General features: G+C 36.4%; 1 protein-coding gene across 1 annotated transcript in view; it reads right to left on the reverse strand.

The window, feature by feature from the left end:
- Positions 1-14,475, reverse strand: part of timp2a (TIMP metallopeptidase inhibitor 2a) — a 38,160-nt gene extending 23,685 nt beyond the window's left edge. The window contains exon 1 of the mRNA XM_056468986.1: positions 14,060-14,475. Coding sequence (XP_056324961.1) covers positions 14,060-14,186 — 127 coding nt within the window. The 5' untranslated portion in view covers positions 14,187-14,475. The remainder of the gene's footprint in view (positions 1-14,059) is intronic.
- Between the last annotated feature and the right edge of the window lie 1,865 nt (positions 14,476-16,340).

The raw sequence follows: 16,340 nt of genomic DNA on the forward strand, positions 1-16,340 counted from the left end.
ATGAATGTTGAAATCATCTCTCATCATTTAAATATGTTAATGAAAAATTAACTTACTGAACCTGTAATTTATTTTTAAAAATATTTTTTTAAATAGACAAAACCTGGTAGTTTGAAGGATAACAATTTTTTTTTTCTGGAAAACATTGTGCATTTCTGAGTGTACAGTACATACCTCATGCCGGTGAGTGGCCTTGACAAACCACCTGTAAGTAGTTTATTGTGATGTTTTGCATTTTAATCTCAGGTATAACCGCAATGCACAATTGATGTTTTGAAGCTGACAGTATTTAGCCTGGAAAATATATTGTCAATATTAATCTATAGATAATATTGATTATAGATAATTTATAACAGGGATGTCCAAACACTGTCCTGGAGGGCCGGTGTCCTGCAAAGTTTAGTTCCAAGCCCAATCAGACACACCTGGGCTAGCTAATCAAGCCCTTACTAGGCTTTCTAGAAACATCCTTGCAGGTGTGTTAAGGCAAGTTGAAGCTAAAATCTGCAGGACACCGGCCCTCCGGGACTGAGTTTGGACACCCCTGATCTATAATTTATAAAAAATATTTATCTAAGGATGCAGAAAAGTTACTGGTTCACTTTGACAGAGATAAAAGCCATGTGATTGGTAGTTTGAAGGATAGCATTTTTTTTTCCTGAGAAAACATTGTGCAATTCTGAGTGTACCTCATGCAGGTGAGTGGCCTTGACAAACCAATTGTAAGAAATTTTATTGATGTTTTAAGCTGACAGTATTTACTTACTCCCTCCCAGGGCAATTTATATCAAAGTTAATATTTAGCCACACCATATTGGTGTTTCGTAACATCTAGTTTTTTTTTTGATTAGGTGAGTTTTCAGCCCAATGCTCAATACACAATTTGGAGGACCAGGACATACACACATACACTACGGACAATTTAGCTAACCCAATTCACCTACATCACATGTCTTTGGACTGTGGGGAAAACCGGAGCACCCGGAGGAAACCCGCAGGGAGAACTTGCAAACTCCACAAAGAAATCCCTACTGACGCAGCCGGGGCTCAAACCAGCAATCTTCTTGCTGTGAGGCGAAAGCGCTACCCACTGCGCCACCGTGTAGCCCAAGCTGATAGTATTTAGATGTATAAAAATATAGTTTCATTATTTCATCAATAAACAGAATACCTCATGCAGGTGAGTGGCCTTGACACACCACCTGTAAGTAGTTTTATTGTGATGTTAGACAAAACAGCTGAAGGAGACACACTCTTTTCCTCTCCATATGCACCATACACCTTATAAAAACACTCCATGTTTCTAAGAAAACACTGTGCAATTCTGAGTCAGCACCACTCTTTTCTCTCAGTGTGCATGTGTTAATGTAGGTTTAAAAATGGCTAAACTAACTTAGTCTTGTTATGGCGTGTTTCTTTTATCCTCGTTTTTAAATATATAAATAGGTATAAAATCACATTAACTAGTATTTTGAAAGCTGCAGTACTCTTTTAAAATGGCATCAAATTATTCATATTCTGCTCAGAAAAAACGTAACATGACAAAAAATGTAACATGACATTCTATCTAATGCATGGGGAAATGTACTACACTTTTATTGTTTTGATGCTTGAACCCCCCCCCCCCCCCCTTTTTTACAAATCTGACCTACTTTACACAAATGAGAGGGAAAATGTATGCTGTACAAAAAACTTGACATGAATGAATATGGAACAGCCACATGGCAAGTAATTGTGTAAAGTGGCTGTTCTCCTTCCACTCTGGATGCTCAGTTTGCGGTTTCTTTGAACTCGTTTCTTTCTTTTTGAACTCCTGACACAATTCATCACTGTAATAGAGCAAAACAGTTGGCTTAAAAAAAATCCCATTCATTTTCTCCATAGAGGAACTGCTTTTTAACGATAATGTAGAAACCTTCCAGGAGCTCTGAGGCTGTTAAGTGATAGCATATGCTTGATATGGTTTTCGGCTTATTTAAAAAAAGTTTTAATTTGAACATTGAAAGCCACAAATGTAATAAAAATTACAAGGAAATATAAAAGTATTTTAAAGTTGTTGGTTGTATTATTATAATTTTTTTTTTTATTAAGATTTATTCTAGTTTGGCTAGCCAGAATGTTTTAAATGTTCACTTAAACAGAAATAAAATGTAAGTAGAATATAAATGTAGAATATTACGCAAAAATAACAAATTCCAGTTATGTAATTGGAAAAAAATAGTTTATAGTATATTAGTATATATATTATAGTATATATTTACATGGATGTAGAAATAAATAAACGACCTACTGGAAATGTTACGGGGAAGTTATCGTATGGTTGAAAATAGTAACCTAAAATAACCATTATGGAACATATCATAAAAGTTAATTTTAGGTTTTTAAATATTATGTAACCTACCTGAAACGTTGTGGAAATGTTATGTTAAGGTTGTAAAGTAATAGCCTAAAAATAACCATTAGAGATGGTGTAATAAAAGTAATGTTCAGCTTATTTACATAAAACCTCCCTGAAACCTTTTGAAAAAGTTACTTTGCCATTGCCAAAAAAATAAAAAACAACCTAAAAATAACCTGCTGGAAATGTTAGGGGAACGTTTTTTTATAGTTGCAAAATAATACCCTAAAAATAATCATTAGGGAACATGTAATAAAAGTTATTTTCAGGTTATTTAAATATAACCTCCATGAATCCTTCTGGGAAAGTTATTTGGGTTGCAAAAAACAACAACAACAACAACAACTAAAAATAACCTGCTGGAAATGTTATGGGAACGTTATTTTATGGTTGCAAAATAATAACCTAAAAAACCATTATGGAACATGTAATAAAATTTATTTTAGGATATTGCCATGTAACCTCCCTGAAACCTTCTGGGAAAGTTATTTTGTAGTTGCAAAAAACAAAAATAACTAAAAATAACCTACTAGTAATGTTATGGGAATGTTATTTTGTGGTTGCACCCTAAAACCTAAAAATAACAATCCTAAACTATTATAGTTTTTAAAAATAACCAAATGTGAATGACCAATGTTTGTTGGGGTGGTTTTACTGCACAGCAGAAAAGAAAAAGAAAAAAAAGACCAAGCCTTTTGTTAAAGGTTTACCACTTATTGTTTAAAATCTTCTTTATAGAGAAAAAGACAGGACTTTTAATTCTGCAAACTGAACTGTCATTACACATCATTATATGGGAAAAAAAACAACTAAAAATTATGATAACTGCATGCAGCAGTACATAAAAAATAGATCAGTTGTAACACTGCCAAATGTTCTTGTTTGACATTTAAAAGAATCTGCATTTCATAGCACAGAACAGAAAATATGCGCAGAAGACAGCATTTGTTAGATTTCTGTGCATCCTCATTGCTGCTTGTACAACAAAACCAGTGCAAATGTTCTAAGTCTATGAGGTTTACCAATGTGGAAAAGGTCAGAACTAGACAACTTGACCTCGGATGCTGTCCGCTATATAAACAGGCAGAACGGGCATGGCAGGATGTGGAGAAACACTGGTTTGTGTGTGAGCTTTGCTGACTGCATTTAAATACCACTGATTTCACCTTTTTATCAAAACACATGAGGAAAGATGTCACATTTAGGAGTTTCTTTGTCAAAAATTTGTGAGGCAGTGCACCCACGCCAGAGAAAAGATCGTCTGACATGCAGCTTTCAAAAGTCGCATGTTCGCGACAATCTGACGTAAACTGCAGTGACCCAAAATATGAGGTTCAGACATCGAATATAAATCATATGAGGTGTAAATCACGTCTGTGGGAGGTACATTTCCTGGAAAGAACTTACATATTTGACTATTTTTAGAAACCTCCCAACAAACGTTCTGCTCTTGATAACTGCTTTTCTCTTTTATAACAACCAAAAGAGACCAAATGCTTGGCTTGGAGCTCCATGCAACACTGTTTGACCCTCAAAAGAAAAGCATTGTGAGTTCTTCCTCATTGTTTATTGCTCATGTCTGGGACTATTAAATGTGGAAGTGAGCTCTGTCAAATTGCATTGAGGCAGCGCAGATGAGGAGCATTTCCAGAAGAGATCTGATGAGATCTTTTTACTCCATAACAGGTGGAATTGATTGCTCTGGTTATGACATCAAACACACCGTGTATGTTTGAATTGAATAACCAAGATAATAATCTTGTTCTCTCGGGATACATTGTTAAATTTGGTCACACAAACAGCAAATACAATCTACAGTGCATCCGAAAGTATTCATAGCGCTTCACTTTTTACACATTCTTTTATGCTACAGCCTTAGTCCAAAATGGGTTACAATCATTTATTTCCTCAAAAATCTACACACAATACTGCATAATGACAATGTGAAAAAAGATTTTCTGAAATTGTTGCAAATTTATTAAAAATAAAATTTTCACAAGTACAAAGACATGCGCTTTAGGTGAATTGGGTAAGCTAAATTGTCTGTAGTGTACTGTATGTGGGTGTGAATGTGTGTGTATGGTTGTTTCCCAGTGATGGGTTGCAGCTGGAAGGGCACCCGCTGCCTAAAACATATGCTGTATAAGTTAGTGGTTCATTCCGCTGTGGCGAACCCTGATTAATAAAGGGACTAAGCTGAAAAGAAAATTAATGAAAGAGTTAAGAATGGCCAGCGGAACTTCTGACATGCAAATGCAAATCGTAAACAAACCAGCGTTTATCAACATTATCAAAGTAATTGCAACTCACCGCAGAGGAATTCACTCCTGCGAAAGTGTCTGATAATCTAATAATCCATATCATTTGCAAATATTTGAGAAATGTACCAAAATTACAGCCGACCTCTTTGTGATCCTTCTTGACCTGAATTGTTTACTAGCTACACCACTTCACTACTTCACACTTGCGCTCTGATTGGTTGCTGAATAACTAATGGCCCATTTCCACTGAGTGGTACGGTACGGTTCGGTAAACTTTTATGTCCGTTTCCACTGTCAAAATGTACCAAAAAGTGAACCCCACTGTATCACTTTTTGGGCACCCTTTGCAAAGGGTACCTAGCATGACCAAAGGGTACCAAAAGGCGGAGCTAGACAGGCAACTGAACGCTATTGGTTTACAGAGAAACGTCACTCGCGCATACACAAGCAGGAGAATGAAAACAGGCCATTTTTAAATACACAGCCGAGACATTACATCGTAATAATATATACATATAATAACGAACCGTGGTCGACTCAAGCTTAAACAAACCTTGACGTTGTCTGGATAAACAGCCACAAAGCCAAGAAGAACAAAATCTGCCATGTCCTGTTTTTGTTTTACGAGGCTGTCTAAAAGCGCGAGCGGTTTCACTTTCTCCAGAGAGCTCGAAATAGCATCTATATTTTAAATAAACTTCTTGAGCTGATGATAATAATGTCGTGTGATCATTGAAGTGCTTCTGACATGCGATCCTTTCAGAAACGGACAAACGTGAGAGTGAAGTGGGAAAAACAAAGGAAAAAAAACAGAGCAAATGATTCTTTCAGCAACCTAAAACATGATCAAACTGCCATGTTTAACAATTATCATCACCTTTTGGACTATTATGAACTCTGAATAATGGAAATACTTTCTAACAGAGGTTACATGTGCTGGTGAAAATTAAATATACAGATGAGAGGTTTGCACTGACTGGGCTATATGTTGTGTGTTGTTTTTGAACCCAAATAAGGACTAAATGTATGCTGTGTGTAGTTTTCTGTAATTGGTAACATATCAGAGACTGTGAGGGTCTGTATGTGTTCATATATGTTGCATTTATTTATTTATTTTATTTAATTGCAGACGTTACAGTTACAGTAGGCTATTTCGCATCATTGATCTGCAGTTATGATCAAATCATGTTCATAGAAAAGTTAGTAATGAACATTTATACACAAGTATTTATGTGTATAAAGCGTCTGATTTGTAAGAAGTGCTTTTCATATGATATGTGAATAACCCATTCAGCTTTACTGTAGACATTTCCTCGAGCAAGAATGATGTCGACTGAAACTTTCTGTCGTACACCACACCCACCAAACCATTGGTATCTTTTTGCCAGTGGAAATGCAAGCCTGATAAAGGTGACCCGTAGCGATCCATACTGTACCGTACTGTACCACTATAATTGGACCAATGAGTTCAACCCGACGTTAACCCAACGTGAGGTGACATGTGGATCACACCAAACCAACTAGCCCTGACCGACAGAACGATGAAGCCGAATGGCCATCCAAAGGTAACCAGCAAATAACAGAAGAAAAGCATAAATGTTTAAAACCACACAAGGGAACATAGCGTATTTGCTCTAGCCAGACTGAACAGTATGGCTAATCAGTACGGCTAGACACGACACATAAATGTTAAATCCTTCATACACTTTGTCTGCTCCTTTACATTATCGTTCCTTTGTTACTCTTCATGAATGACCACCATTGTTTTAGTGAGTCCAAGTAGTGCAGTCACAAAAAAATCTCTAGTCCTGCCACAAGGCTTTTGAGTACACTAAACTTTTTAAAAGCGCTACCTGTGAGGAATGTTTGTGCATTTGGCATCCTCCACTGGTAATACCTCTCTTTTTTTCCAATTTATCCAATTTTTTTCCAACTTCCTCACCCTCTGGCTAACGAATCCTCAGCTCATCTGTATTCAGGAATGTTGAACACCACACTTCAATCACTCAAATGTCCATCAGGACCCTGTTTTACAGTCTGTAGTACTGTAACTGTACACCTTTTGACTTGAAACCACGCTTGTCACGAGACAGTTCAGATTCCAGTTCAAATGCATTCAGACGGATAAATATTTGGAGCAGATGACAAATATAATCGGGCCTTCAGTTTATACAGTACAAACAACACCACAGAAAATGGGGCAATTTAAATCCAAAGGTCTCATGTAGAGTCAACGTAAATGTGAACCCATTTTATTTGTCTGATTTGACTTATTTCCCAGGTAAACAAGGCAGGCAGTTAGATAATCCCTGTGCCACATTGGATATCAGTTGAAACTGGATATACAAGATGTTTAATGGTTTTTGTTACCTCTATATTTGGGTTTTTGATTCACAGGCCAAGTAAAATGTCATTTATTGTAACAGTAGTTTTTATACAAAAAACATCTTGTCAGGTGAATTTAAGAATCATTTGGGCACTTTTAGAGTTGACTAAGAACCAACTCTAGGTCAGAATTAGCCATTTACATCTGTTACGCTAAATGACACTGGAACAGTATTTTACCAGAATATTGAACATTTATTTTCACCAAAATTATTTAAAACTTTTAATGACACATTTTATTTGTTTCTTCTTTTCTTCATATAAAGTCAATATAATCTCACACAGACACCAAAATGGCGGAGACTATTTCATTTTTAAATTGGCTTTACATAGTATAATGTTTAGGAATTGTTCTGCGCATTATTTTTTACATTTAATAAAATAATGATTAACATTTTCGTATAATTTGCCTAAACATACATTTTGCACAGTTTACGATTGCCTGACAGCAAGAAGGTCGCTGGTTTGAGTCCCAGCAGGGATAGTTGGCAATTTTGTGTGGAGTTTGCATGTTCTCCCTGTGTTTGCGTGAGGTTTCCTCCGGGTGCTCCGGTTTCACCCACAGTCTAACGAAATGCGCTATAGGTGAATTGGGTAAGCTAAATTGGCCATAGTGTTTGTGTGTGAATAAGGGTGTATGGGTGTTTCCCAGTGATTGGTTGGGGCCGGAAGGGTATCTGCAGAATAAAACATATGCTGGATAAGCTGGTGGTTCATTCTACTGTGGCGATCCCTGATTAATAAAGGGACTAAGCCAAAAAGAAAATGAATGAATGATTACAAAATAGTGATTTAGCACATACAGTTAATAAGGCTTTTCTTTCTTTCTTTGTTTCTTTCTTTGTTTCTTTCTTTCTTTAATTTCACATTTTTAGGTTGGTTTAAAATTAAATTTGTTTAATCAACCAAAGCATCTAAAACAATACATTTTTAAATGAATTGATTTCACCAAATATGATAGGAATTTATTATATTATATGTTGGCCAAAGCATAAAAATAATTATCTGTTTAAGCCATAGTAAAACTGTTAAATTCTTTAAATGTGGTCATAAGACATCACACTCTGCTGCTGCTTTTTAAAAATACAATTTAAAGGTGCTGTACGTAAGTTTTTGACTCTTCTAAAGCATAAAATACCATAATATATTTGCAGATATTTAAGAAACATGCCAAGTGAACATTCTTGTTTATCTGGAAAAACTGAAGTCAGTTTTTCTGCTTTGAAAATGTGCGTTACATGCCAGAAAGTCTGTCCTTGTTTTGGTTCTTTTAACTTGTCCAATGCGACTTTAGCCAATTATATTTCAGCACCCCGGGTTGCCTTTGTAGAAAACAGCGTATTTCATTCATTCAGTCATAAAGGCTCTCCACGCATGCATCGACGACCAAAATGCGACCTCCGGTGGACAGTAGCAGACTCCAAAGTGAGATGCAGATTCAGAGATCCACGTGAGGTTATTAATTATTAAAATAATATAAATATTACAATAGTAACATTAGGTGAGCAGGTTACATAGTAACCCCGTGTCCTAACAACAAGCTACATGATGAGATTTGCAGTAATAAGCAGTTTGGATGTTTGCACCAGACAAAACACGACAGAAAATTTAAATACAGCCATTCAGAAGCACAGAATATGCACTCACTCACGAAATGGTAAGGTTTATAATCTAATTAATACATATTAAATCTCTTTAACATTATTAAATGCAGATGCTGAATCACTGATAAGTGTTGGTTTGCACCGAGTCACAGTTCTAAAGTTCAATTTCAAACGGTTTATTTTATTTTCAAGATCTGAGGTGAACTATCTGCTGCTGCTTTCAGTAATATGGCAATAAATGTCATGTAAAATGGCATTCAAACTCACATTAAAGCACATGAGGTGTATTTGAGGTGATCATTGTCAGTTTTCTGTTGCTCAGCTGCAAGAAATAGAAGCCAGAATAGATGCAAGTTTCTAAAATATAAATTTCAGGTGTTGGTTAGAACAAAAACTCATTTTAACATAGAAAATATTCCTTCTATCGCGTGTCGTTGCCTTCATTTATAACACGATTTAAATCAGCCCTAATCAGCCTTTAGGCCTGGGAGTCTGGCACACTCTTGTTGATTTCATCAACCTGGCAACTTACACTTGCATTTGTTTTGATCCAGGAGTGCAATACCTAGTTCAGCCACTGGGTGTCAAACTTACGTACTGCACCTTTAACATATACAAATAAAACCTAAAATAAAACAGATGCTTTAAAGTAATATCTGGAATGTTCTAAAGTATGTTGATTTCCCACAGATTTCACTCCCTGCTTAGAAATAACCTACCCTAATTCTGATTAGATTGTACATTTCCCAGCTGTCCTCAATTTGTACAATGAATGAATATTATTATTTTTTTTTTTCAGTGGTTCTGGAGACAAACAAACATGTTGAGCTTTGGAATGTGTTTTGGACAACAGACTTTAAAAGCTTAAGAGGGAAAAAAAAGTCTAGTGGCACTGCTCATGTTACAGTTTTCAATCCTGAGACAATCCTGTCACTTTTCAGACTCTCTAAAAGCATGTTGTGCTCATCTATGACTCAATAACATTGAACTGTGAGGTAAATAATAGGGCTGTGTCACTCCCATAGAGAACGAAAAACTGAATCCACATGACTTTTAAGCATGACACATGGAAACCTTATTAGAAACAAGTTTGGATATTATTATTATTATATATATCGTACTGCAAGGCTCAGTACGTGGACCATTATTGTTTTTTTATGTTGTGTATATGCTGCCACTTTGAAAACGCTGAGTTATTTTTCCTTTTTATCCTGAGGATGGCCTTGATATGCAGAAATCCCAGTTCTGTCATGAAATATGAGTGTGAAATTAATTTCCACCGAATAGCCTGTTCAGTTCCACTGCAAGTCAGGAAAGACGCAAGCCACTAAAGTTACTTTTCACAAACAGATGGAAAAAAACCTTCTCCCTTGATCCAAGAAGCACTGGTTCAAAGCCAGTGAGCTGAGGCAAGGGCGTGCGGTGCAGCCAAAAGACTGCGCTTTTCTCACTGTCTGAAGAATGCCATGCATATTTCTGAAAGGTCCTTGACTTTCATTGCTTTTTCCTCTCTGGCATATCCAGACCTACCGGCCAGATGTTGGATCTTTGACGGTTCTGGAGGAGGCGCAGCATTCGAAGCAAACTATAAGCCCTCAAAAACACATTAAGAGTGTGTGATTTGTCTGATTTTCTATTAGCAGCTCAAGACAGAGCTCGGTTTCTGCTCCAGCGAGCGGGCGTACCTAGCTAATCATCTCTGGACAGTGCCTGAATTAAGCATGAACTGGGAGGGAAAACCCCAGTGGGATGCAAAACATTCTTGCAATATTTTATGCCTCAGCTTTCTCCATCTGAGCAAAAAATTAAATAGAGACCAGTTGCACAGGAAATCATGTCAGTAGCGCTCGTCCTCCCTTTGCTCTTTTCTGCATTTGATTCTCTTTTACTGTTTGATTTCATTTGAAGACACATTTATCTAAAAGTTGCCACCAAGACTCTTACACTCTTAAAAGTCAAGGTTCTATATTAGCGTTGATAGTTTAACAATCATGCAAACTTAACATTTCAGAAAAGCTTCTTTAAAGTGGAAAAAAGCATCCTAGTTTAAATGTTTTTAAAAGGGGTCCTTGTGGAACCCCAATGGTTCATCTATGACTGCCAAAAAAAAAAAAAAACTATGAAAAAACTCGTAGTTTTAAGAGTTTAATGATACACTAGTCTATGCATGGCCAGTATAAGATTCTTACAGTATGATAACCATGGATAAAAACAGTGCGGTTTCACACTATTGTGATTGCTTCTCTAAAATATGTTCTTTTTAAATGTCTGGGTAAAAAAACTAAAAACTTTTCTCCCTTTTGAACACAATATATTTTAATTTTGAGAAGTATTTTGGAACAGTAAACATGTCAGGCTGAATAATTCAAATGAATCATTGACTTCTGCTGTCTTATTTAGTTTCAAAAATACTGATTTCTTTGCAATTTAAAATCCCATCATTGGATATCTTTTCTGCTGGAGATACTGTTGTCCTAAAAATCGAAAAAAAATTTTTTTACACATACCATAGGAACGGTACAGCAGTAAATTTTGGTGGTTTTTAAACCTTGACCTTTCCAAACCACTTTATTAGTCAACCCAGGCTCATTCTTAAAATGTACCTCTATATACATTTCTGGAGACCACCAAATACGTCCCAGGAGATACGTTTTTTTTTTTTTGCAGTTTTTGTTTTTGCGAATCCACCAGAGGCCACTGTGTACGCCTTTTGAAATCTCATATTTCTCTCGAGAGTGCCATTTGTGCCTGCTGTTCTGTTGACAGACTGAATGACTGACGCCGCCTTTCCACTGCATATGACAAACGACCAGCAACAGACTAGAAGTCATTCATTTCCAATGGAGAGTAGTCAGGGAGCCTGCGTGGACTTCCCGATTATCTCCGTATGCGGAAAATTCAGATCCGATTTGAGTTGCGGATACGTTGAAATATCCTGCGAATAGAGCGTATGCGACTGACTGACCGGATGTAATGTATTACAGTGTTGTCCAAGCAGGTTCGTGCATGCGAGATGAGAAACAGTAGTTTTTATTGTTATTTTTTTTAATCAGAAAAAGGTCTATGATAAAAAAACTTTTCTATTCATAAATGAGTATTAAAAAATATTTTTTATAATGCTGTCTCCACATTCCCACCCACTTCCCCAAACCCAACCCATGTCTGATTTTTACCACGTTTTCAGATTTTACCACATTCTCACCCTGTTATTTACTTGTTTATTTTATTTTTTGGATTTTGTTTTTGTCTTGGCCACTTTCTGGAATCGTTCTTCAGCAGACTCAAACCCCATCGTCGTGGTCATCTCCTCTCTGACTGCATATGATTGGCTTCTGTCTTTCACATGATGAATGAATGACTCAAACCCGAGGACTCGAGAGATGAACGGATCAAATCTTTTTCTGGCTCTAACTGCATATGTTTTGCATCTGCCTTTCAAGGGATGAACGAACGACTCAAACCCGATAGAAGACTCATAAAAAAGGAACTAGTCTTCTACTCCACCAGCACAAATGTGTGCATGCGCGAATGAACGAATCACTCCCTGACAGGACTCATCGTTCTCGAGTCATACAAAAGATTCATTCAAAATTAACAAATCATTCAAAACCGACCCATCACTATACGGTATACCTTGAAAACGGTTATCGTCCCATACCTACACTATAGTCAGGGCAAAACAATAATAATGATCCAGAGTCATTGGTGAAGCCTTTTTGGCCAGTTGACAGAACTGTCACTGTTAAGAAATAGTTTTTTATTTCTGTTTATGGTTCCATCAAGAATATTTAACTATTAACTATAACTATAAAACTATTCTTTAGATTGTAAAAACATTTTTAACATTATATAAAAATATAATTTTATGATTTGAAATGTTACTGCTAGCCTTTCTAACAGTTTCAGAATTTGTATGCATTTTTAGCAGGAAAAATGTTTACCTAATCACACCAAGAGAAGAGCTGATTTGGAGGCTTGCAGCGAGACAGTGAGTAAGTGTGAATCTACAGGTCACTAAGAGCCATATATATATGCATCATGCGTCAAGGTTTCAGTCTTTTAACAACAGTCCTCCTTTTAACAACAGTTTCACCTCCACATTTGATGTTCTGTTAAACAACATCTCACCATCATTTTCTCATGCAACAGGCAATTTGCATCCAACAAATGCTTTGGCAGAGTCAGTGTGATGTTGGATGGGTACCCTTATTGTACTGTTTTGGCTGTGTATGTAGGCCAGCTGAAAGCTTTCTGTGAAACCCAGACATAATGAGTTGTTTCTGAGGAATGAAAAGGAGAAGCCAGATATAAATAGATATAAACAGGCCTCAAAACGTCATTAAGCTCAGGCTGCAGGACTGTTACAGGTACGTGTGTGCTGAAGGTAAAGGACACTCAAAAATGCATTCAGATACAACTAATAAAAGAGTAGCAATTGATTTAATTTAAAACCTAACACAGCTGGTATACATTATTATTAATAATGGCATTATTATTAACATGATAAGACTGATTAATATAGCACAGAGCCAGCAATGGCAGACCTTAAAGTCATGAAATTATGTTCTGATAGAGAATAACTCAAATTATGATCAAATAAATTGTTTGAATAAAATAAAATATTATTTAAAAAATTATAATGTCAAATATTAAATTATTAAAATAACAAATTAATAATACATATTTAATTTTAATAAAACAACAATAATTATTAATACAAAGTTCTAGATTTAAAAATAATATATATAAACATAGATCACAATATAAAATAAAGATACTTTAAAAATATACATAAAAATACCTAAATATAAATATTAAAAGCTGTTCTGAATATTTGTCATAACAAGTATTAAAACTCAAAATGTATTTTTTTATTTACAAAATTATGAGCGTGAAATATCTGCAAATATGAAGATATTAATGCAAATAATAAAACAATCAAATAATTAAAATATAAAACAAATATATAATATATAATGCAAATATTGTAAACGAACTATGACTATGAGGCTTTATAATAACATGCTACAATTTTTAAGTCTGCGTCCACAAAATGCAGAGCTGCCTCTTCTATTAAAGACAGCTGGCATGTTTTGCTTCTGTTTTTATGAGCTATTTGTTTGTGCAAAAGAGTACTAAAACATCCAGCTGTGATCCCCCTCAGCCCCCGTGCTTTTGATTCCACCTACAAAGCAGCACCAGAGCAGCCTGGAACTTTGTTGTTGTCATCAGAGAACACATATGTAGGCTATATCCTAATCAATCGCATATAGTTTTATGTTTCTATCCTGCAGCATCAAACAATATCCGTGCGTTCTTCGCGTTCTAAAACTCGTAGTTGGTTCTAAAAGAACGTATTTGGAATTTTGCATTGTGACGTAGCATCGTTCGGATTGTTGACACGCACTTACCAACATCAGCATTGCAGAACGCCTGTTGAGGATGAACCGGGGAACAACTGCACGCTTCTGCGATCTCTCCCACCCGAAACAGTACCAGCACCACCAGTGTGCCAATACAGCTCCTGACGCTCTTCATTTTCGCCTCACTTCAGTATCTGACAGCAATAAAAGCAGGCAGGTAGACGGTCTTCTGCAATGTCAACAATGATCCGGGTCCCTCACTCAGCCCAAAAGTAACGTTACACCGTCCGCGATGCCCACACGCAGGGTATCAGTGTGACTGCTTGCCGTTAAATCCCTCAGAGACGAACGGGGCTTGTTGGTAATAAAGGAAGTGGACTGCTAGCTCTATGTTTAATGGTCTTTCCAGGCTTCTTTCTTTTCCACTGCCTTCTATGGGTGTGTTCTTCTCATGGAGAGACCAGGTTCATGCCTTAATACTGCGCGTGTGGACTCCTCCCTTCAAACCAGATCCAGCCAGAGGTGGGCGCTTCGCCGAAGGCTTCAAAAGATTTCTTTCACTCTTTCTGTCAGGACGGAGTTTTGGACTAATATATAGCCTGCACATTCAAGTAATGAATACAATCTACGCCAAATGGATCTACAGCACGTTACACTTTGTTCAGAAGTAAAACGAGCTGCTTTTCGTGATTTGTTTACATGTTAAAGACACGTGTGCTTCATGTGTATGTAATGTTATTATAATGTTGATGTACCTACCAAGTACAGTACAAACGTGCAAAGTAACCATGGCAAACCATTGTAACATTTAGTTCTGCTCTAACGTGCTAATATCTATTTTCATACCAGTACTTTTTATCTAATTATTTTTTGTATACTTTCCATTAAATAACAGTAGACTGTTTATTCGTTATTATTGCTGTTATTATTATAATGGCTACTATTGCTTATTCATGCTACCACTTTAAAAAAAAAAATTACTAGGCTGCTATTTACTACACTCATTCATTAATTTTCTTTTCAGCTTAGTCCCTTTATTAATCAGGGGTCGCCACAGCGGAATGAACCACCAACTTATCCAGCACATGTTTCATGCAGCGGATGCTCTTTCAGCTGTGACCCAACACTGGGAAACACCCACACACTCTTGCACACACTCACATACACTACGGCCAATTTAGCTTACCCAATTCACCTGTAGCGCATGTCTTTAGACTGTGGGGGAAACCAGAGCACCCAGAGGAAACATACGTGAACACGGGGGAGAACATTCAAACTCCACACAGAAATGCAGATTGACCCAGCCGGGGTACATACTACACTGTAAGAAGTAATTTAGGTTTACCTAATTGAATTATGCAAACTCATTGCCTTTATTCAATTAAGTGATCGTAACTTTATCACATTAAGTACTATTTACTTTTTACTTTTTTACTATTTACTTGCCTGGCCTTGCCTAGGTCAATTAAGTCATCTTAACTTTACTCATTCATTCATTCATTTTCTTTTCAGCTTAGTCCCTTTATTAATCAGGGGTCACCACAGCGGAAGGAACCGCCAAATTATCCAGCATATGTTTTACACAGTGAATCCCCTTCCAGCTGCAACCCATCACTGGGAAACACCCATGCACTCTCATTCACATTCATACACTACGCACAATTTAGCTTACCAAATTCACCTAAAGCGCATGTCTTTGGACTTGTGAGGGAAACTAGAACACCCAGAGGAAACCCACACGAACATGAACAAGAACATGCAAACTCCACTCAGAAATGCCAGCTGATTCAGACGGACACAAACCAACGACCTTCTTGCTGTGAGTGCTAACCACTGCGCCACCAGGCCACCCCATCTTAACTTTACATCAAGTATTATTTACTAATGTAGTAAAAGTAATTCTTGCTTATATTGAGTCACATTTACTTAGGTCAAATAAGTTATGTTAACTCACCTGAAACTGTACTCTAAGGTATGATGCTATTAAAGTTTACTTAAACTACAGTTTTAATTATGCCTAAATAAATTGGATGGTAACATGGTAACTAGTAAAAACCACAGGTGTCGGTTAGTTTCTTATTTATTGGATTGTAGTTCATATTCATACTAATACTTATTATTTAGCCTAAAAATGTACAATGGCTGTTATTTTATATAATGGCTGATAATAATGACTTCTATTGCTTATTCATACTAGCGTACTAATTTTCAGAAAAAAAAGAACTACAAGCCTACTATTTACCTACTAGTACTTATTTATTAGGTTCTAGTTCCCATTCATTAGATGCTAATACTTATTAATGGGCTATATGCACAGCTAGTGTTTTTC

The sequence above is a fragment of the Danio aesculapii genome, chromosome 12 (assembly GCF_903798145.1).
Source record: "Danio aesculapii chromosome 12, fDanAes4.1, whole genome shotgun sequence".
Lineage (NCBI taxonomy): Eukaryota > Metazoa > Chordata > Actinopteri > Cypriniformes > Danionidae > Danio > Danio aesculapii.